We start from the raw sequence: 24,296 nt of genomic DNA, 5'->3' as shown, positions 1-24,296 counted from the left end.
GCTTCTGTAATTCTGGACATAATATCAGATTGTCTTGGTTCAAGATCATGCTCTTTGTTAATTCTTCCCTAACTTTTTGCTCACTTTTTGTATGTTTTACCTTTTTTTGCACTCTCAACCAGGTTCTTTAATGATTATCAGTTTTGCTTCATATGCTTCATTACATGTTTACATTGCTGTGTTATTCATTCATATAAAGATATGCCGCAAATGAGCTTTGAACTCAGCTGTTACTCCCAAGTCGACAACTGTGCAAAGCCACGTAATTAAGTGTTTACTGTCACTGTTTTGAATGCCTTGTAACCGTATTTCCCTCTCTCCCCTCTCTTAAGAGAAGGGGAATTCACACTCATACTAATACATGAAATGTAAATGACAGTCAAATCAGCAGTGGGGAAGTAAGGCCAGTGTTTCCCTGATTGAGGGAGTTGCAGAGACAAAGAGAGACAGCAGGATAATGGACCTCACAAACTTTATTCTCAGTTATTATCCACCATTTGATACATATAAAAACAATATTCTGTTCATGTAATTACATGGATCAAAGTTGAAGCCACTATGTCATTTATTATCACATATCACATATATTTATTAGCTACAGTCTGTAAAGACCTGACTTTTTATCTGAATTTAAAACATTAAAAGATAATTATTCATGTTGTTTGTTGATTTCTGTACTAATTTTTAAATGTCTATTGGTCAATATAAAAAAAGCTAAATCTTCTTTAGTATTTATTGTGTTAAGATAATTAAGTTCAGTGCTATACTAACTAAGCCTTGCCTATAGCTTAAGAAAATAATGAACATAGCTCACTAAACACCCAAACAAAGACACTTAACTCACAAGTGTGAAAATAGCATGAAAGCAAACACGTCAAACTGATGACTTCCTTTTAGGGGCCAACATCCCTTCAAAATCCACATGCAACCTCTCAAACACGCATGTAGAAACACTTCCCACCTATACACACACCAGCAGCCTCCCTCATTGTGCACCTCTCTCATACACTTCCTGTTTGTGCTGTTTGTGAGCCGCAGTGTGTCTGTGTGAAGAGCAGAAGTGTTTGAGCGCAGCACAGAACTACAACCAGATACTAGCGGCTGATTTCGCCCTGTTTCACTGCGCTGCTCCGCCGTGCCCAGGATGTGGGTTTTTCTGTTAAACCGTGATGTGCGTAGTGAATGAATGGAAGCAGCACTGAGCTGGAGACACCTTGCCTTGGACTCTTTGGACTTTTTAAACACATACAGAGTCTATGGATGTTGGACAGTAAACGGCAGGTAAGACAAGTGAAGCAGTAATGGGTATGTTTTATTTTGAAGGGCATCTGCTCCCTGCTCCGATGGCTCAGATGGGGACAGCAGTGACAGAATGTCAGCCTGACTAGCTGGGTACAGAACTCATTGACTCCATGACTGACACCAGGCTATTGATTTGGAAGCATTTAACTGTTTGTCTCTAAATATGCTCGCTAAAGAGCTGAGAATGTGACGGTTTGTGACAGTACATATTTTCATGTCTATCCAACATGACGCAGTATTGACATCTTTGGGACTCTTGTATTTAAAACTGGCTTGGTCCCAGTCAGCTCTCTGTGTCATTTTGTTTTGACTCATGTAAATGTGTTTCATGATATCAGAGTTCATTTCTCTGCAATGTGAAATCCTCTGGTGTCTTGTTTTCCGTCAAGGTGATGGGAAAAGCAGGGCTGTGATGTTGATAGTGATGTTCTCTCCCCTCTGTGAGCTCACAGACCCCCTGCTGTGACACCATTTTTGGAACTTCTGCTTTTTCAGAAACCCTATATGATTCATGCTTTTAATAAATGCTGAGGAAGTAGAGAGGCAGACGCACGTGTCACCTGAATGTTATCTCACTTTAAATGTCTGTGCTGGTATCTGTATATGGAAACACATGTTTTTAACCCTGCGTGACCTGTTAATCTCACACATCTGTGCCAGCATATAATAAGTGTATAATACAGTGACACGGATTTATGGAGTAATTTCATGGGGGCTGGTTTAACAGAGCAGGTGAAATGTAAATGATTTAAACATTTCTATAATGCTTATAATTTGTATCTTTAGATGGGTAAAACTAAACTGACAACCAGAGATGCAAGCAAAGTGTTCTTTTAACTGTCACTGAAGTCTAAGTTCAGCCTGACATGACACAGGCTGTCAGTAATCTTTGAGGACTCCACCCCATTGAAACTGTCCTGAGCCACCGCCTGAACATCAACATCCTTCTTACTGCATAAACCAATCACATGTCAGCCACAAAAGGATTAAAGGTACAGTATAGATAACTGCTGCAATGATGCTAACATTTAGTTCAGGTCATCATTGGTAAAGACTGAAGAGGGCAGGTTTTGATGTCAGTGATATTAAAAACACAACATAAAATAAAAATGTTTTTCCAGTTTATTTCTCTATTTCAGTAATTTAGAGTTGCACTCTGTCAGACTCACAATGGACAATTCTGAGAAAAGGATCAAAATTGCTAGAGTAATATATTGTTTGTTATTACCCACAATGCAACTAGACCACTTCAACTGGAGATTCAGGTGCGTTACGCTAGATCTGTTATACCCATTTCGTTCAACAAATCAGCGGAGTTCCCTTTAAGTCCCAAGTCAGTCAAGTCAAATATCACATTTCAAGGTTCAAGTGCAGTCTTCACATGTAAACAGCATATGAACTGCAGGGCTTTCAGGTCAGAATGCAAACTATTAAATTTTTGTTAACCCAATATTTGAACATTTTCTTTTCAAAGCTATTTTTTAATATAAAGGTCAAACAATATTACACCCCAGCTGAGTGGCTTTACAGGATTTTATCAAGTCTTTGGGTAGTAAAGTCTTTAATAAGTCCACTGTTGCAGCATTCAGATGTAAGTCAAGTCTCAAACCCTTATTTTTGTGATTGTGACTCAAACCCAAGTCTCAAGTTTTACACCTATGAGGCACTGCTCTTGAGGGCAGACTTGATTCAGCATGTAATCAAGTGATATGCTGCCTTGTATTGAATGGCTCACTTTCTCTCTCGGTACTGGCCCACTATGTAATATAACTGAAATTAATAGCATGTAAACTAATAAATACCCTGACCATAAAATTTTCTCTTGAAAAACATCCTAAGCGCTAAATGAACTCCTTGTTGTCTGCATCCTGTTTGCCATATGACGACAGATTCTCCCTGTATAATCAATGGAGGGCATCATCTAATCTTCTCAGAAATTGTTCAATTACACAATCAGTTTGAGTACAATCATCACTCATCCTGTTGAGAAATAAAAACTGCCAGAGAAGGTCATGTGTCATGCTTGAAACTACAGAAAAAGAGAAAAAGGCAACACAGATTGATGACGTTGATTGTATTGCAGATACTGATATCCTTTGTTGTTCACCACAGATCTCAGATACGAATAGTGAAGGCTGTCACAGTGTGTTGTGCTGTGCGTTCTCTTTTTAATTTCACATTTAGCAGAGGCTGATTACAGAATCCCAGTGCAGCTCTGAATGTTATCCGCAACAATGCTTCCTGTTTGTCTCTTTATGGTTGTGGTATCAGTAAAATCTTTTTCACCTTTACGGCACATACTTTGAGGTCAACACCCCCGTGTGTGTAAACATATGCATCTGTGCTCATGCACAACACACCTGTCGTTGCAAGGGGAAAAAAGGGACAGAGACTCAAATTACTCAAATTACTCCAAATGTTTATTGCATGTATGTTATTTTTATCTTATTTTTCTGCATCCTCATCAAAACCTGATGTTGAATATGAAGCAGAACTCACGCAGTCCTGTTTGTGTACACTCACCACTGGCTCCCTGTTGTTTGGAGTTACGAGTCATAACCCAATATTACAGCACCTGATATTTGCATTCATGATAGTTTCATCATGTGTTCATCTGTCTTTATTGAGGAAGTGAAGACCGAAGGTTAAATAGCATGGCTCTCTGTTCTCTGAGGGACAGAATAACCTCTACTGTCTGCTCCTAGATGTGTTAGAAGACATTGTTGTGTCCCAGTTTATTTTTAAAGCTAATACATCCAACTTAATACAATTCTATACAGTGCCACATTCTGTTTGAATACATTTAACATGAAGAGGCAGAGCAAGATAATACAGCAAAAGACAGCTATGCTGATTAGATATCACTTTAAATATTAGATTTTTTTAAATCTCCTTGTTAAAACAAGCTTAGAGGTTGGCCTTCAAAGTTTATCCTTGACCTCTGAAGAAGCATTTCACAATTTCACCTTATGGCCAAAGTGATGAAGTACTAGTAGACAACATGTCAAAAGTTTAAGAAAAACATTGAAATTTCACCATCTGTAATGAGAACTGGCACACTCTGGTGGCTGATGAAGATCATGTCATGTGATCGAAAGATGCAGATGATGTGAGATTGTTGTCAACTGATGTAACCTAGGCCAAGCATAAACTTTAACGCTCATCTGTAAAATTCACTGTGCAAAGGCAAAACCAAAAACTGTTTATGGTCCACCTTTTGCCCCAGCTTTAGTTTATCAGATTGCTGAGTTCTCACCGGAAGCGGTTGTTTGAAGTAAAGGGAAACACTTAATTACAGTGGAGCTTTGGAGTCCGACTGCTGTTGTTTCCTAAAGCCATAAGAAACCAGTTCACATCCAGCAGGTCAGTGGAGAGAAGGGCCAACAGAGGAAGACTGGATGTGAATATCAGACTCTATCAATCAAATGACAGACACGCATACTGTACACAAACATACATGCACAGAAAAGCTCTCCTCCCTGGTCTGTGGGAGTATATCTCAGAGTCAGATCACACCACAACAATGGGGAGGCACCTGCTTCCTTAGCTGAGCAGGGAAGCTCTCTTCCTGTTAGGAAGCAGTTGGTAATGGGATCAGTGGGAGAGCTGGGAAGCAGCCTGTGAGGAGGTGGAAGGAGAGGAAAAGAGGACGGCATGAGAAAGATGCAGAAAGCCACAGGTGGAGGAGCAGTGCTGGCACAGAACGGTTTATCTGGGAAATGTTCGTACCTGTAATGCTAGACAGTTACATCATGGACCAATGTACACTGTGTTCGGACAAGTGGGCAAAAGATGGGGTGGAGTAAATCTTTGGGATGCTATTGTGGATGATGTGTAGACCATGAGAGAGAGAGACAAAAGCTAAGATGAAAGGATGAATGAAGGAATGTTCTTGTCAGGATCATTTGTTTTTCTCTTTGGTGGCAGTTAGCTGACAAGGCAATAGGCCTTTTTAGTGTTTGATGACAGACTGCATTTTACATCATGTGATGTCCAGAGTTTTGGGAACTATAGCCTGCTTGTTACTCACGTGGATGTTTGACTCACTGAAACTTTTAAGTTCAAAACAATCCACCATTGAAATATTCAGTGTATGGACAACTTCTCTAAGCTCACAAGAGTATCTCTGTGTCTCTCACACATTCACACATCTCCTTTGCTTTTGGAGAGTGTGTGAACGCAGCGTATTATTGTTTGACTTGTGAGTTGCAACCAGTGAAAAAGTGGAAGTGACCTTGTTGACTCTTTGGGATGTGCTACTTACATCCTCTTATGAAACACCACAGACTCATACATTTGCAACACCACTAGCAACGCACACGTAAACAACTATGGTGACACTCTGGAATGGGGATTGAATTTCTCTGTTAAAATCCCACTGTAGCACTACTCACAGTGTCATGGTATATTTCTAATGATATGGTGAGATGTTTTATCACTCAAAAAGCTTGTGTAGTTACTTAACTTTTCTTTAAAAATGGAATGATTTAAACAAATATACAACAACATTCCTGCTGTGATCACACCCACACAGGAACTACAACCCTGCCTGATGTCGTCAGCAAAACTATGACTACTATACATGCTGATATATTTGAGAACAACACTTTCACTACATCTTTTCGCCTCATATAAGGTCCTCACCACTTTTATTACCTTTCCATGTCTCCATTGAACTCCATCCTGGATGCAGGAGTCATCACAGCTCTGACTTATTAGTTCCTTCCACTCTCACCGGGCTTTTATCCAGCTCTGTCCAACTCTGACAATGACCGGAGCCCTTTGGACAAGTGTCCAACACGCTCAGCTCTATACCCTAGCTCAATGCCACCCGGGACACCTCTTAGACACAATACCTCTCTGGGGAGGAGGGACCTCTGAGAAAAAAGGACTTGTATGGATGTGTTTATGTCTCGAGATGTTAGTATTGTTGTTGAATGGTGACTGTAGGAAAAGGAGTGAAGTGGTGGGGGGGATAATTGAGTTTCAATCCCCTGGCCTCCTAAACTTGGGTTTGCATGAGCTTCCTGCCCCACTGTTTTACCAGTGTCAGTGATGAGGTTTGTGGGTCGGATGTTTGTACAGTGTGTGCGTATGACAGTACTGTATGTGTGCACAAGCATGCATGTTTGCAAATATATGGACAATTGTTTGTGTAGCACATGCGATAACACACGTTTCCATATGTGCGTTTGTGCGCTGTGTTATTTGACTTTTTATGCTGGCTGTTGAGTTCGCATATCTTTAAAGGAACAATTCGACAGTCACTTTTTACCTTTTTTGTCAAGTGTTAAATGGGAACTTTGTTGGAAGGTGCTTAGCTTAGCTAGCACAGCTTACCATAAAGCCTGGAAACTTGGACAAATGACTGTCCTGGCTTTCTGCAAGGTTAACACAATCCAGCTGTAAAGGTCACTATGAACACATTACATTTTGTTTTTCGATTCATTTACAAAAGGCACAACAAAAACAACAGCTTGTGGTCTTACAGGATAATAAGTCAGACTATTTCTTAGCTTGACTTTAAAAAGTTCAGAAAATAATGTTTGTACGCTTTGTGTGGATTATCAATAGATCAGATTTTGCTGAGACTTAGAAGTGTTGGAAGATGGATTGTTAATCTTTGGACAGAACCAGGCAAGGTGCTTCCTTCTGTTTTCAGTCTTGTAGCTAAATTAACTGCCTGCTGGCCATAACTAATGGTAGTTAGCTTAACTCACAGAAAGAGACAAATAAGAATATTTTTCAGAATATACTGACAGTGTGTACATTGTGTATGTGTACACCTATTCCCATAGTTGTGGGGACAAAAATCTGTTTACACAGTCACACAGTCATAAATCATTAAGGTTAGGGTGAAGACTTGCTTTAAGTTTAGGTTAAGGTGAGGGTTAGGATTAGGGAAGTTATGTTTATTGTTATGGTGTGGTGGTGGTTATGCCTTCAGGAAAAGAATGTTAGTCTATGTAATGTCCCCAGAAGTGATGGAAACACAGCTGTGTATGTATGTGTGTGCAGTTGTGTGTGTGTCAGGAAGAAATAAGAGCAAGTGAGTCATTCATTAACACTGCCAGCCCTCATTTATTTCTGGCTTTCATTTGAAATGGGGAATTTGTCACACACTCAGGGGAAATTTTGACAAGATGTAATCTCAGGAAAAAAGATCTGACTTCAATCTGTGAAGACATAACAACAACCCAGAATGTTTTTTTTTTTCAAGCTAATGAATCATATGTGCACATTTAGCTCTAACTGACGTAAAAAAACGATTTGGTGGTTTATCATAAACAAAAGAAATTGCTGAGCTGCTCAAGTTCTTAAATAGGAAATCTTAAAAAAGCATTGCCTCTTTTTTTGGGGGGGGGGAAGTATGGTTTTTCTGTTTCTTAAATTTGGATGTTTCCCAGTACTTCTTCATAGACCACAATTCAATGAATATTCACTGTATGTTGCAGATTTGATCAATTTTAAATATTTAGTGTTAACATACTCTGACAAAATACGTGTGTTTGTTTTTCTATATTCCATTCACTCAGTTGATATCTCTGGCCTTTGTGGCTTAATTCATATCTCTGTCCAGACAGATGTTTTTAAAAGATATGTCATGGCAGACCAACTTTGGCTCACAGGCACCAATCTGGTTAGCCCTGAACTAGATACCCCATTCTCGCCTGAAGTGTAAATAGTTTCAAGATAGTTTAAAAGTATGGAAAGTAACTGACGTAACCAAAATACTTCCGCTGCCATACCTGCCTACACATAACAGCCCACACACCAACTGAGTGATAAACTAATTAAAAATGCCATCAGAGAAACACCTTTTTTTTCCATTTTAGGCTTATCAAGTTAAAAAATCAATGGATGACCTTACATTTATGTTGATGTCAGTTAGTGCTGATTTAGTCCAGCTGGACTGTATTTCAAAAAACCAAAAATAGAATAGAGAAATAGAATAAAATACACTAAAGGAAACTTATGTGAAAATAAATAATAGTAAAACAGTATCGGTATATACATTTTTTTCGGAGTGCAAAAAGGTGACAGGTAGATATAGTCCAGGTGTGTAATCGTGGCTCTGACAGAGGTAGATGAGTTGAAAGTCTGATGGCAGTGGGTAGGAACGATTTCCTGTATTATTCCTTAGAGCAGTAGGGTTTAATGAGTCTGTTGCTGAAGCAGCTCTTTAGCTTGTCCAGTGCTTTGTGAAAGGGGTGAGAGGGATTGTCCATGATTGCCATGCTTAATGATCCCACATGATCACTAAGATGAGATAATATCACATTAGCTCAATATAAAGCTCAGGAAATAAGTGAAATGACCCTCCACAAGAAACCATAAACAGCAGTAACCTGTAATGGAACCAAAATGACATTTTTCAAAGAATAAATAGCACAGATGAAAAGGTTCCAAAACAGGGTTTTCCTGAGAAATGGCAATGGGGCAGCACCACACTGTATGTGCACTTCCTGCTGTCCATCACATGCTTTTTTTTACAGATGTTATTTTGTGACAGAATGCATTGAGTGCAAGCAACCCACCACCCCCCCCCCCCCCCCCCAGTGCAGTGTTGCAGTTACCTGTGAAGAAGAACACTTTGCCTGGCTTGGATCGTGGTCTTGTTTGACTTTTAGTTTTGGTTGGTGGGTGCTGAAGCCTCTAAATTGTGTGATTAAACTCTGGTTGCTGTGAATGTTGTTTATCTGTATATCATAAAGATAGCCGGGATTTGTGAATCTGTTAGTTATAACTCTTTTAAGTCGCTGGTGGGACTTCCCTGGCATCTTATTATGCATATACTGATTGGATGTGTTCATAACAGAACTGAAACGACTTGCCACACCTGGGTTGTCTTCAGATGCTGCATAGAAAACAGCCAAATGCAATAACAAAATGAGAGTTATGAAAGTGAAGTTCAGCATGCACCGATGAGTCAGTGGTGATGATACGATGTACTTACAATGTTGTGGTCATACTGGGAAATGCTCGTACTTTGTCTCTTCAATCTACAGCATCATTTCACAACTGATGTGATACTGATTTTAAATAACTGAACTCAAAAAGGGTTGTTTTTCTGTTTTTACCTTTCACAAAAGTCATATGGCGAAAACTGGGGGCTTCTTTTGATTGGCCTAAATGTTGCTGTCAAAGCTTGTTAAGTAATGTTGAAATGTCAAGACGGTTTTATATCCACAACTGTCTGTTATGCATTTCACACTAATTATTCATGTGAGGTTTAATAAGGCTCTTGCTAAAACTCGTTAAACTGTTAATCCTTCCTCCACCTACTTTGACATGAAGTAGAGCTCGTTGGTGTTGTGTGATTTAACATTTTGAATATTCCGGAACAGCTGACAGTTGATGTGGCTCCTGTCAGTATTTTTCAAGACCTTTCATGAAACTGTCTGATAGCTGATCAGGGGTCCAAGTACATGTGTCGTACTGAAGGTGACATTTTAGTAGCTATGGTAACAAAACAGCAATACAAGCAACCCTGTGTCTGTTTTTTCTTCCCTTCCCTTTATGGTTTGTGTATCTAACCTTTTAGCCAAATTTTCATACATAGCGGGTGATCTGACCTTATGCAAAACAGACATGATAGCATATACAGTCTGTGAAAAGAGAGGGGCATGTTTGTGAATATTATAACATTCATACAAATGAATCTGAAGATAATATTCCGCAGAATTCATAAATGAAAATGGAGTTATATAAGGTAACTTGATCTTTAATGTCAGCTCTACCTCTTGTCCCTCCACAGAACCTGAGCGGTGAAGATGCAGCACACTTCGTGCACAGAGGACAGGATCCAGCACGCTCTGGACAGGTGTCTGGACGGGCTGAGGCAAAGCCCCACAGCAGCACACCACTGGAACGGTAACACTCTAGGACAATCAAAAAGAGCTTTACAGCTAATGGTGTTTCTGTTTTGCCACAGTGAGGATCATTGAATTACTGTGGGAATTAAGATGCATATTTTGAGATTAAATGTTGCATTTTAGAAATAGGAATTTAACACGGAAAAAGACTTTGTTCTTTTCTAGCACGACTGCAGTATATTTCTGTGTGTCATATTTTTAAGCTCAGTTGGTGAGGGATTTTTTTTTTATCATGCACTATTCTCTAAATTAATTTTATTAACGACAGAATTTTTTCCCTTCAATATTAATTCTTTAAATGAAGGTCATTGATGTGCTTTTATATCTGAAGCCAAACCAAATTCATATCACTAGTTCTTGTGTGCACGGCCTTTTTAGATGACAAGCAAACAGTTACTAACAATCACTTCTTGATTTCTTGTGTTGAGTGTTTGCAGCTCATGTGGTAGCTCATGTGGTACAGCAGCTTAGATGAGATTCTTGATGTAAATGAATGTAAAATGAATTAAAACCTTTTGTCATGTTTTTGGAATCTAAAAAGCCTCTTGCCATGATTGAGCACTCTTACTCAAGGCCTTGCGGCTATAATGTGGTGTTAAAGCTGCAAACTTCTATTTCTGAGAAGGTAAAAGCGGACACGTTCTCAGAAATATAATCACCAGTACGCACATTTTGATGTGATGTGCTGTTTACTGCGCTGACTCGAACAGAAGGCAGATGTTTGTTCTCACTTTCTCAACACAAGTGCAGCGTGCGATAGACAGACTGTCAGCACACAGAGCACATGAGTGTATAAGTGTATGAGTTTGTTGTTGGTGACACTGTGGCAGTAAGATCATCCGGGGAACATGTTATTGGGTGCTAGAGGAAGTGTGTATGAATAGACAGCTGGGAGGAAGTGGTGGCATGGACCGCAGTGTGTGAGGGAGGCAAGAGCCACTGTGGCACGAGGTGTTAAAACAGGCTGGATGAAAATTGACATCAGCCTCCCGAATGTCAACCAGCAACAGTGAGTGACGCATTCATACATTATATAACCTGTGATGAGGTTCTTTGAGATTTATGACAAGTTGTCGTGTTTCCTTCTCCGCTTCACTGCTTTTTTAATGGCACAAGTCTTCATGACTCCTGTGTCTGTACAGAAAATCTCCACATATGTCCATTGTCCGTAAGTGTAATCACATTCAGGTGAACTTGTTTTCCAGTGGTTTCCGTAAGAACTGGGATGATCAAATTTAAACCTTTAAAAGATCATCTGAAGTCTGCAGCTTCAATTCCAGAATTGGCATGTCATCAAAACAAAGCTGTCCAGTAAATACTCATGATGCATGCAAAGGACTAAAGATAAATACAGCAGCTGACAAGTTTCTTGGAAAACATTTGTATGTAACCAAAACAACCGCTAAAGTTTTACTTACTTGGAAACTGAGCCTTAGAGATGCCACTGGAGTCGTTGAGACCAAATGGTTAAATGGCGAGTGTGGTGTTTGTGAGGAGTCAGCAGTCACTCTCAGTTGTTTTTTTCTGAGCTTGATAGAGAGATTTGAGATCTCAGAGTTGAGATATGCCCAGCTTTATCTCATATTTCCATTTTACACTGTTAAAGAAAACTTACAATCAGAGCCTGATCTCCTTTTCGTTGCGCCCCAAAGCCTTTATATTTAAATGAAAGGCTTCCAGTGGACTTTTGAAAAAATAAAGATTCTAAAGATAAAGATTTAAAATCCCTATTTTTGCAAACTGTCCAATAATGATCTGTGAGTCTAAATAAGACTCATTTTGAAAATTTCACTTTAACTCCTCATGACCTCCTTTAGTGCCAAAACACGTTGTGGGGAGGATACCTTAATTCTGTTTTCTTGCAACAGGAAATCTGCTCTGTCAGTGTACAAACATCCTAACTGAAACATTGAACAAAAGGTGATAAAACACACCCTTGAAGTTCACCATCACTGACAGTGGCTTTGAAGTCCTGCTGCGAGTCAATGCAAACCTCCATCTGGTTCATGCAAGTGTAAGACCCAAGGGAAAGACTGTCTGATACCCACCATGTAAACAAGGTGTTGTATATATGATGGTGTAAGGTGTCCTCCCATTGCTATAGGCTGTGATTTGTAGGATTTCACAACGGAAATGAAATGCTTTGTGTGAACCAAACCTTCGGGTTGCTATAGATTATTAACGTTTGTCTTACTGGTGTTTCTCATTTGTTGGGATAATTTGCAGAAAACTGCTGCTTTAACTGAATGGCCTCACAAATAGATAGAATGGACGCACAGTACACACTGTATGTGAGGTGTGCGGTCAAGTTAAGGTTAATGAAGGCTGATCTTGCAAGGCATTTGTGGAAAAACATTTATATCAGCAGAATCTGTGCTGGTGGCCTAGTGTATATAATCTATTGAAACTTCACCTATTCTTTGCAGCATAATCAGAGTTTGCATTGCCAGTAAGGCTCTAAGTTGTTAATCTTGAACAACAGCCCATGTTAGCAGCGTGTATTCACCTGCCTATGAATACTGGATACTGTATATGGCTGTGTTCTATGCTTTATCACTTGTACGCCATTGTATCCTTGAAATGAGCCACCATCACTGCACGTGCATAGATTCAAACCCACTAGGTGTCTTTGCTTCAGAAATATCAGCTTGGCCTGATTCCTCTTGTATACATACGCCCAGAAACGTTTATTATCCGCATCAAACAAAAGCAGGACAAGCAGAAATTGTATGATTAGTGGTGCTCATGGTTGATTCAAGGCAGTGTTAAAGGATTAGAAATCAGCACTCAGTCCTTTTGCATGTAGTCTTTTTGGAAAACTCGAGAAGTTTTTGTGGTGTGTGTGCTACAGTTTATTAGCTTGCTTTTGTTGTGTGTTTGTATTGTATTTCTTGTCACAACACGTGTTTTATGATTTTTCATGAAAAGGGGATTCTAAACACAATGACTAAACAAGCTAATCAAACTGAGTGTGCATTTTTGCTGCGGTCAGAATATACACCAACCACATTTAAAATGAACCAACATATGCTGCCTTTCAGTCCTGATGTGCTCGGCGGGTCAGTCGATGAACCGCTGGAGCCTGGAGGAGCTGGTGAAGAGGGACCCCGAGAACTTCCTCATCCTCTTACAGCAGATCATCAGGAAGACCAAAGAGGTGAGAAGACCAAGGTCAAAAGTGATGGTCAAAGAGAATATATCGTCCACTGTATGTGTTGTGAGGTCACGTCTCACTGCTGTCTTTCTGTCTGTCTGTCTGTCCTTCTCAATCTCTCAATGTGTGTGTGCGCGCGTGTGTGTGTGTGTGTGTGTGTGTGTGTGTTCAGGTTCAAGAGCAGTGTCAGTATGAGCTGGTGGCTCCCCTCGCTATCATGTTCTCCTCCACGCTGCTGCAGGTACAAACCTTCTCAATCATCCAGATGTCAAAAAAAACCTGTGACCTTTGGTTACCTCTCTGTACCCTTTAGGCTCCTCAGTTTAAACCACTGTAAGAGTTCTTGAGGTGCAACTGTGAGAAGTTGGCTCAATTCAAAGAAAAATACTTTAACACAACACATTTACTGGCTTTATCAACGTGGCAAGATCTATTTGGTCAACTGCTTCTCTTTTTCGCTCAGACTGATTTGTATTCGCACTCCCTAAAAGCAGGTGGTTCACAAATGTCATGTCATGTCAAATCTAAACAACTGAATTCTTGTGGGTTAGACAACAAGCTAGTGAAGAGAAACATATTGTGTTGTCAGAGCCACCACTGCTTGATTGCGTCATTAGGTTAATAAGATTCTATACAATTGCTTTCACACTAATTACTTTGACAAGAGTTAAAGTCACGTTTTGCAGTTGTTTTGACTGTGTGCTTTCAGCAGGAACAGGGAACTCCAATGTTCAGTTTGAGCTGTGCAGGAACTGATAATGTTACAGCATTGAGGTTTTAACAACTGTACCCTTGGTTGTCATTAAGCCTGTAGTATGGTAAAACAGTGGATGATGCAATAATATCACATTTTCACAGTAAACTAGGTTAATTACATCATCAAGTATGAGACCTGTTTTTTTGTTCATGGTATAATAATAGATAAGAATAAAAAGAATGTCACATTAACCAGTATTGTGATTACATTTTCTGTTCAAGCTATGTTACACCCTGTGTGAAGTCATGAAATCAGTCAGCCAGATAATGGGCTAAATTAGCCAGGAGGTTCATTTAAACAAAATATTTTGATACTATCAGGCAAACATCCTCTCTGCAGGGTTGAGGGTTAAGATTTATCTCATTCAGCCAGTTGACGAGCTATGCTACTTTTGCTATTATGCTACTTTAATGCTACTTTTCTCTCTATTTCATGTTAAACTGAATAGCATTTGGGTAATTTTTATTGGATGCTTTGCTCACCAAAGATAACACAAAATAATAACCTACGAACCTACTTACCAAACCTAACCTACTTCAGACAGGTCTTGCTGCACCTGATCAAAGCCCTATTAAAACACCATAATGTTTGTGCTTTGGCTGCAGACACCATACTGCCCTGCAGACACAGAGCTGCTGGAGGAAGCTATCGAGGTGTTTCGCTGCTTCCTCACGTGGCCTGAGCCTTACAGCAGTGTGTGTAGATCCCTCCTCTCCACTCTACAGCTGGAGATCAAGGCCCCAGGTAAATCTAAATGGCATCACTTTGTTTAAGGGTGTGTGCCTGTCTGTGTCTCTGCGTGTGCATGTTGTGTCTATTTCTCTACTAGTCCGCAGTGAGTCTTTAAATCACTTACAAGCTATTGTCTCCCAACCCTTGTAATTGTCTTCCCCCTAGTGACAAGATAAAGAAATGCATTTAGGGTGACATTCACTCAAAAGGACCCTGCTTACACCAGTATGTCAACAGCAATGACAGGAAGATGATAAGGCTTCAGGCTGAACTGGTCACTTCTGCATGCTAATCTGAAATCATCTGAAAACAGCTTAAGCTTCAGCATTTACAAAACTGAAAAAAGAGAAGCTGACAGAAACGGTGAAATTCACAGGAAGGGTCAAAGGAAGTGCAAGAAACACAGCAACAGACATGAATGAATAAACCTGTCTTGACTGACTGACTGACTGACTGAATGAATGTTAAATGGTAATTTCGTGTGTTAATCAGGAAGATTTTCTGAATGCATCTCTGTGTGTACTTGTTAGGAGCCCTCAGACGTAAAGACACGGCAAGGAGAGCTTTGGTGCTTTTGTTTTAAAAGACAAATAAGTTTCAGTTTATTTACATTGCAACAAAAGTTATCTTGTAAGACTTTTCAACTAAATCAGGTTTAGACCAAACTTTTCAATATACAGAGATCCAATGTTCACCCATGAGCAAGCATGTTGTGACATGGCTAGGAAACACTGCCTTCAGTTCACCTCATCAAAAATACACCTTTTTCCTTTTAACTATCACGCTGTTCATTGTTTTGCTGATATCATAGAGAGGTTTGCCTCCTCTCAAATGTAATGGACCAAACATACTACATACATACATCTGAAAAACTCAATGCCAATGTCTCTTTCCAGAAATCAACATACCTCACCTATTTTCTTTCTACTGTTTCACCATGCAGAAGGAAGTGTATCTTTACTCATTTGTGCTGTCTATCACAAACTTCATTTAACCACAGGCCCAGGATGTTTTTTACACTTTTATGCACCACTGACTTTTGCACCACTTTTTGACAGATATCAGTGGATAATAGTACCCTAAGAGTTACATAGGTAATCACTTCTGAACATGGAAGCCACTTCAAAAACTGCTTTGAATGCAGTCTTTCAACAAATAAAACATTGACTCCTTCAGTGCTGCAGCTGAGTGGCCAACATCATAATATGATGTACAAAATAATTTCATTTGTCCATTCCACTAAGAAACTGCCATGATTTACATTGTGTTCTTCTCGAGTAGTTTTGTTAAGGAAAATCAACAGATCAGATAGATTATTCTATTTTCCTCACAGGGATTTCCTTTCAGAGACTGGTGAGAGAAGAACAGGGTCTTACAACCTCCAGCCAGTGTTCCAAGACCATGTAAGTCCACGCAATAAAGCAAAATGTACTTTCTATAAAGTAATTATATATATTGTATGCACTGTTTACACAATGCAAGATGTATAGCAGAATGAGAAGCTCTCTAGTTTCTCATGACTCATCTGTGACTTACTGAGGGAGTTTAAGTTTAATAAGAGCTGATCATATTCAGACATTTGTATTTGCACAGAACCTATTCTTCATGAGTACACACACAAAATTTGTTTATTTCTCTGAACCGCTGCTTGTTTGAGACAATCTATTTTCAGTCCAGTTCAGACTGTGTATGATCTTTGCACTCTTGCACCTTCTGCTTTAATGTTGAATACCCATATATTTCAGTGGTTCACAGAAAGCTGCAACTGTACCTTTAAAGTGAAAAAAAAAAAAAATACTACTCATTTTTCTTTTAAATATACCACATAGGTGGTTAGCGCTTACAGTAGGAAAGTCCCCCTCCATTGTCTTCCCCACCCACCACTACTTACCTACCACCACCACAACAACCACTATAGCATCCTGTCTGCATCATCTCCCATGTGAATTTGTGTACATGTTTATACATTACAACTAGTGACACCATTTGTCTACTGCCTGCAGGACTGTGCTGCTGATGAACCCAAGCGAGGTGCCCGCTGACTTTCTGTCAGTGGCTGAGCAGCTCAGTTGCATTCAGCATTCGCAGAAAGAGACCTACATCACCCTGATCAAACACGCCTTCCAGTCCACACTAGGCACCAAGTACCCTCTGCATCACATCCACAAAGTCCTGCAGGTATGTGCTCAGAGTGTTGGTTCTGTTGGACTATGTACTACAATCTAGAGATGTTTCTCAGAGACAATAACATTTATATAGTTTGAACAAAATTTGTGTTTAAAATCAACTGTCAATTTACAGACTTTAGCTGGGTTTAAAATGAAACCTGAACCATCAGTAAAAACTTAATTTCCCTTGAAACCCTGCTTGTATGTATTTAGTGCATTTTACGTTTCATAGTATTTTAAGATACTGTATAAGCAATAACAAGGAAATGTGTAGCATTTCTTGTACTGTCTATACATTTGAAGTGTATGTTATCAAAAACCAACAGAAATTGTAAGATTATTTAACATGTTAATGATACAGGAATGTGTCAAGATATCATGAACCCTATTTGCAGGCAAAATCTGTGAATGAATTGGGGGAGATATTCTCTGCAGTAAGTGATGTCTTGGAGACAGCCACTGCCATGAGTGACCCTCTGAAAGGGCGTAGTCATGTGGTCCAGGAACTTGAACGACTAAGGGAGAGGATAAAAATCCCAGCATCCAATGGAAGGAAGTCTGATGGTAAGAGTGCACATTTCATGAAGTGGGGGATATATATACACAGTGCATCACATGATATTTCTGTTAATGTTGCTCTTTTTTCTGTTGTCCTTTTCAGGAATGCTACAAACTCTACCACTGCCTACAGCCAAGTGTTACATGTTTCACTGGGAAAAAGACAACTTTGGTACAGTATATTGCATGATACTTTATTAATTCATATGTAGGAATTATTTTTCTGATTTGAGCTGATGGAGATTCACTAAATCCATCTGAGTACATCTTTATTCCTTCTTTCAGCCTCATGGAATCCATTCCCAATTTTAATGTACCAGAAATACGAAACACATTTGGGTATGTTTTGCTTGCCATCTGTGATTTGCATTCATATATTTTCATTCATACAGATGTCCTAAACACCCTTTTGGAGCATGATCTTGATGAGCTGGCCACTAATGGGCAGGCTGAGGATGAAGAGGAGGTAAACACTGATGATGATGACGACGAGGATGTGACTGAGATTGATGAAGAAGAAGAAAAACATGGAGTAGAATTGCCTTCAATGTCTATCATCCCTATTTGCTGCAGTGCAACCCATCGTGCCTCCACCTTCTCCACCATCTCTTCCCTGTCCACCGCTTCCAAAGACTCCATGTTCTCCACCTTGTCTGTAGCCTCAGAGTCCTCCGCTCCGTCCCTCTTCTCTGTCACTTCTGGAGCCGATAGTGACTTCTTTGAAGATTCTGATGATTATATTTGCTCCTCTCCCATCACTGAAAAGTATTCGCCAAAGTCTGCCAACAAAACTTCAGCTCGACTCAGCCAGCACTTCTACCGGCTCTTCATCAAACCAAAGAGCCCACTGTCCCGGGCCAAAAGCTTAGGAAATCCAGAATCAAAAGACCTTTTGGTGGTGCGAGAGAAGCGTTCCAACTCTCTGCCACAGCAAGTCAAGTTACGTAGTCCTGAGCCTCTACTCCACCCAAGTCAAACTCTCAGACATGTCTGTTTTCGAAGGAGGCCTATTCTCAGCAGTGATGAAGACAGTAAGAACACTACGCTAAGGGTGGTGGTCTTTGGTGCAGATCATGTAGCAGGGAAGGTGGCCCGGGCCTACAATAGCCTAAGGAGGAAGGAGAGTGCATGTCCTCATCTCAGCAGGGCCTTTAACCTTCAGTTCTACTTTGTGCCTGTAAAGAGAGACTCAGCAGCAGGGCCAGGGAATCTTCGGTCTCCTAGTCCTGTGGTTCAACCTGGAACTCTAAAGGGAGGAGTCCTGCTTAACGTATGTTGAAAAATACTCCAACCAAATGTCATACATTCAACACAAAGATTTTTTCATGTTTGGTAAATCGCAGAAGAGCTGAATTGTACCATACAAAGTAAAGACATGCAAATTTTGATCTACTTGAGAGTTCTTTTGTTTGGTTGTAATTGTTGCCTTTGCTCAAACAGGATCTTCACCTCATGGACAAAGGGGACAGTACTAATGACATTGCCCATCTCCTTGGTATGTTAGACCCTTGGTACGAAAGAAACACCCTCAGCCTGCTTAAGTTGCCAGCCAACGTCGTCTGCCAGGTAAATTTGGAACTTTTGCAGTGCCCAACCAAAGTTAGTCTAACTACTTTAATCCAACTAAGAACACGACTAATCTCAAATGAAGTCTACTTGACCAATATGCATTACAGAGAACTGTTATCCAGAGAGTTAAAGCCTATCTATTAGTGAATAGATAAAGCCTGGATCACAAATACTTATAACAATGTCCAATGCGTTGTTTAGACTGCACCGACATAAATCATTCTGCCGTATATACTTGAATATTTTATTAACTGAGTCCTGAGTACTACATTTTGTTCTGTTCATGTTCCTATGTTGAGAATGACAATAAAATATCCTTGACCCTGGTAAACACATAATTATTTTGCATTGTTCTGTAGCAAACCTCAAAGACGGAGTCAGAGTCATATGATAGTTCATATGAGCAGCGTCTGCCCATCCTGGCCGACTTGGTCCTGTACTACTGCCGCTATGCTGCCCGGCCAGCTCTGATCCAGCTCTATCAGGCAGAGGTTAGACACACTTTTACACAAAAACGCGCCCACACACTGACAGTACATTATATGCAAATCTTCCATGCAGCCCTTCTTTTGGACTGTCTTCTCCCCTGGAATCTGGGAGCTCCGGTATCCAGACTTTCTTACCCTTGTGAACAGAAATAAGACCATGATGTCCTCTAGGTCATAGTGGTAACTAATGAAACACTGTTGTGTTCAGTGACTGATTGTGGATCTTTCCTGTTTTAGTTGACATTAGCTTGCGGAGAGAGGAGGACTGAGGTGTTTGTCCACTCCCTAGAGTTGGGTCACACTGCAGGGACACGAGCCATCAAGGCCATGGGTGAGTGTGACATGCATGATCCAGACGCATGCACATATACCAGTAACCATGCCACAGTTAATAAAGTCCTCCATATTTTCAGTGCAGTAAAATGCATCATCAGTTTTTATGAGGTCAAGACTGGACTAAATTTATGGTAGAGGAACATGTGTTATTTCCATATCGTGAGCCAGTGTACTTCTACTTTTTTGGTTTCACTTGTTGCCAACACTTGCACTTCTGATTTTTTATTTCCTATGAGAAGTAAACATTCACAAAAAGCTGTCTTGTCCAGCAGTTTCTGTGGTAATTAATTCATTCAATTACTCAGAATACACTATTCACACAAAAATGATCTAGTATTGTATTGCAGTACTGTAGTATTATTTTGCATTAACTTGAACTACAGAACTGAAACATTGCTCTCACATTTCTCTTTATATAGGGGCTGCCAGTAAGCGGTTCGGTATTGATGGTGACCGAGAAGCAGTGCCTCTAATGCTGGACATGGTTTACAACAGGGTAAGATGCTATTTGACTCACTATGTAAATTTGTATTGTTGCCACACTAAAATAAACCATTTTATCAGCATGAAAACATCCCATCACCCCTTTAGCGACAGTGTTCTCAATATTTGCCCTAATTCAAATCTATTACTGTTCCTTTTCTTTCATTTAGTAAAAATGTTGTTCCCAATTCAAAAATTGTACAGTAGTTAGATGGGCTACACTTATTATTTATTAGTACTAGATGTTTTTTCAGAACAGAAGTAATCATATTCTCCCTTCTCTTTCAATTCAGGTGGTGATTAGCGGGAGAAGCCAGTGGAAAAGAGAAACCAAAGTCTGTACTTCAGTAAACTTGACCAAAGCATGCAAGAATCCCGAGGAACTCGGTATGTTACAGTTCCTGACAACTGTAATGCAAGTTACTGAACTGTGACACATTAGCTGCAGAGAGAGTCAGCAAAACATATTAGTTATTGTTTATGAAAAAGATTATTTTTCATCAGAATGTCAAAATGTCAACAAAGAAGATTAGTCATTAATCTTATTGGAACTACGCACTGTTGCTACAGCTAATGGTAAATGGAAATTCCTTTTGATACCTGCATTATGTGACAAGGGTGCAAGTTCTATCGAGTGTGGAAGTGTGTTCATAGTTTGAAACAATCTTTGTCAGACTCAAAGATGGAGTGCCTGCAGCTCACCATGACTGAGGTCCTGAAGAGACAGAATGGTAAAAGCAAGAAGGGCTACAACCAGGTGAGCTATATGGGACATCAGTCTGTCTAAGTGGTTTGTGGTCAAAACAGTATTGTGGCAACACGTTTTCACAAACAACTCTGTAACTCATTCTCTAGTTAAAGACAGGGACCTCAGATGAATCTTGATAGCACATAACTTACCGCAAGTAAATCTCTCATCTCGCGTATGCTGAGAACAAAGTTATTCGAACAGCTTAACAGCTTAATGGGGCAAAATGCCACAACAAAGGCAAGACTCGTCTGTTTTGCTTGTACGTGTTTTGGCAATAATATTATTTTCTCAACACTGTAGCTCAAGCTCTTGACCTGGTTTAGATTTGGAGCTTTTATTTGCAATAGTAATTACACACCTCAGCAGAATGTAGACCTATTTAAATGACTGATTTTTAGCTCAAGGCTCACTTCACAACTCAGAGACAAAAGCAAGTCCTTCAAAAGCAAAAAATATAAAAACAATCCAGACAAGCAATAGCACTGAATATCATATTAAATGACATAGAAATGTGGAAACATACTGACACACTTTAAAAGGAATTTTTCATCATCTATTTGTTTTCCTCCAGTATATATGAGGTGCAGTGAATTTAGTGTTGCTATGTTCCTTTCCTTTGTAGCAGCTGAGCACGACAGAGGTGAAGGTGGACAAGGTGCAAGTCAGCGGTGCTGGAGACACAACCTTCGCTGTTTGTTTGGATCAGGATGAGAAAAAAATACTGCAGAGTGTCACCAGGTGTGAAGACACACATGTGCGCACACACACACACTCATAGTACACTATGTATTAGAATAGCACTGAAATAGAAATAATAATTATTAATAATAATTAATAATAATACAATATATCACATACACTAATAGAAATTTGCAGTAAAATTTCAGAGCAATTGCACAGATGAATAATTAAATATTTGTGCAGATTGCACAGATACAACAGTAAAATAATTGAGAAAAACTGTGTGTAGCACATTCCTGCCACCATCTGGCAGTAATGGGCCACACACATTTGGATCTATTCTGCTAATACAATAGTTACCAGCACTGGCTTATTATTGGTCAGATCGGTTGCTGGCTTCAGCAAGGATAAAGCCCCCTCAGACTCCTCAGTACTCACATTTTTGTTCTTTTCTCTGTGCAATACATTTTCACGCCATCCACTTATGACTCAATTCACAATCCTTGCAAGTCTTGTTCATCTAACCTTCGTGTCTCCCTCCATCCTATATAGATGTGACATCTCAGTGTGCTACAAACCTGACAGCAACACTGACTGGAGGCTAAGAAAATCCCAGACCTCAGCCCAAATTCAGCCTCTTAACCCCACCTTCTGTTCCCTCCTCTGCCTTCCCATAGTCACTTTCAGCGGGGCTCTTCCCTAAGACTGCTGACCACTGATTTGGGTGGTTTGAAAGGAGAGCTTCTGTTATTTATATGCTCTGAATAACAAACACTGACTGCAGGAAGGGAGTGTACACAGGAAATATATATTTTTTTCATTTCCCTCTGGCGTCTTGAAGCTACTGGGGTTAAGTTCACATGATGGTGGCCGCAAGCAACAGTGAGATGCAACTGCTGGAAACCTGGAATGCGCAGAAGGGATAATTCAAAACCTGCAGATCTGGCTAGCCTGTGATTCTTACTACCAACGTGCCCCATAAAACCTGAGACATAAAGATAAAAGAGACAAAATACTTCTTATGATCGAAAGTCCAGCTTTCTCTGTACAAGGCAACCATTTACTGTTACTCAGGAAACTGTTCAAGTTTCATTGTGTAGGTTTCAGTTCATCTTTTTCTTCTTCCGTAGAAGTGGCCTTTTCCAATGTAGTTTGGTCAAACAGAGTGAATAATACAGGATCCCAAGTGAGAAGGCACCTTAACTGGCAGCACCAATATGCTGTAATATATAGGTTTGGGTCTTACTGAGAGATGAAATGAATCAGTTATTGAACTTTTCTCTGGATCGACCTACATGGACTCATAGGATGCCTGAGAATTCTTACACCAGTTGACCAGACTGTACCATGTAATGCCTCCACTGGGGTGATAACGGGGCTATGTGCCTATATTTGAGAATGGACACTATGGACTTACACAATATGTAAATGTAATGTTTGTAAATTATTGTATTACATGCTATAACTTGAATGTTGCACTGTAATTTTTTTTATGTCTGTTATATATATTTTTTTATTGATAACATTTCTTCGACAGTTCCAATGAAATCACTGATTTAACTTAAATTATAAATAAGACCAGCAGGGGGCTCTGTCAATCTTTTTACTTCAGTTGCAGTACAGATTACTTTAACAACAGAGTTGGCACACTTGTAGTAAAGGCTCACTTTGTGATAGCTGTAATGGAACATACATATGGACAATATTTTTGCTCTGGCAAATTTATAACTTTAATCTCATGAAAGGCACAAATGTAAAATATAAATTTGAAATTATGGTGCTAAAAATATATTCTGATGCACGTCTTCCTTTACAAAAAAGTAACTGATTCATTGCACTATGCATACAAACTATGACATTTTCAAAGAAAATCTTATTGTTTTGTTGCTGTACAAGGATAATATCCTGATCACCTGACTGAGACTGATAGCACTGCACATAAATGAATTGAAGTACTTGCTGAATTAGGTACTTTTATGTTTAGATTCCCGCCTCTCTCTTCACACACCTTCTTAGATTAAAACATTTCAATTGCGATATTGACTTCATAATTGTGTTTGTATCACCTATGCACTGGATACATCTCAAATTCAATCTTCATTAAAATATATGTCTTCAACTGAAGCTTGATTTAAATCTTGATTCTTTACTTTTATTTGAACACATGTTTCTGTATGATGACATACTGTATTGCGTACATACTGTATATAGCAAGTATAGGTATGAAACTTCTATAGGCAAGGATTTTACTTTTCATTACATTTATCTGACAGCTAGGCTAGTTACTATACTTTTCAGGTGCAGAAACTCATCAACAGCAGATAGAAGTTAGGGATCCGCATATATCTTCCACTACTGTATATTTAAGCCTAAATTTGAACAATATATGAGCAAAGTAGTTATAGTAGTATGGTATAGTATAGCTAGCTATGTTTGAATGA

At 39.5% G+C, this 24,296-nt stretch overlaps 1 protein-coding gene across 2 annotated transcripts; it reads left to right on the top strand.

The window, feature by feature from the left end:
* The first annotated feature begins 993 nt into the window (after positions 1-993).
* pik3r5 (phosphoinositide-3-kinase, regulatory subunit 5) lies at positions 994-23,979 on the top strand. 2 transcript variants are annotated; one of them, XM_046410425.1, is made up of 18 exons: positions 994-1,281; positions 10,061-10,176; positions 13,220-13,335; positions 13,505-13,573; positions 14,695-14,833; positions 16,155-16,224; positions 16,825-16,999; positions 17,385-17,553; positions 17,651-17,719; positions 17,940-18,817; positions 18,988-19,113; positions 19,476-19,607; positions 19,842-19,935; positions 20,360-20,436; positions 20,717-20,810; positions 21,098-21,180; positions 21,800-21,912; positions 22,408-23,979. In XM_046410425.1, the coding sequence occupies exons 2-18, from the start codon at positions 10,077-10,079 to the stop codon at positions 22,556-22,558; spliced, it is 2,655 nt and encodes an 884-aa protein (XP_046266381.1). In that variant the 5' UTR covers positions 994-1,281; positions 10,061-10,076; the 3' UTR covers positions 22,559-23,979. The 2 variants fall into 2 exon arrangements, with proteins under 2 accessions (XP_046266381.1, XP_046266372.1); XM_046410416.1 differs by having other exon boundaries at positions 996-1,281; positions 21,797-21,912.
* Positions 23,980-24,296: the final 317 nt, after the last annotated feature.

Source organism: Scatophagus argus, chromosome 2 (assembly GCF_020382885.2).
Source record: "Scatophagus argus isolate fScaArg1 chromosome 2, fScaArg1.pri, whole genome shotgun sequence".
NCBI classification, from domain to species: Eukaryota; Metazoa; Chordata; class Actinopteri; family Scatophagidae; genus Scatophagus; species Scatophagus argus.
The sequence above is the reverse complement of the archived record's forward strand: the minus strand, read 5'-3'. Positions and strand labels throughout refer to the sequence as shown.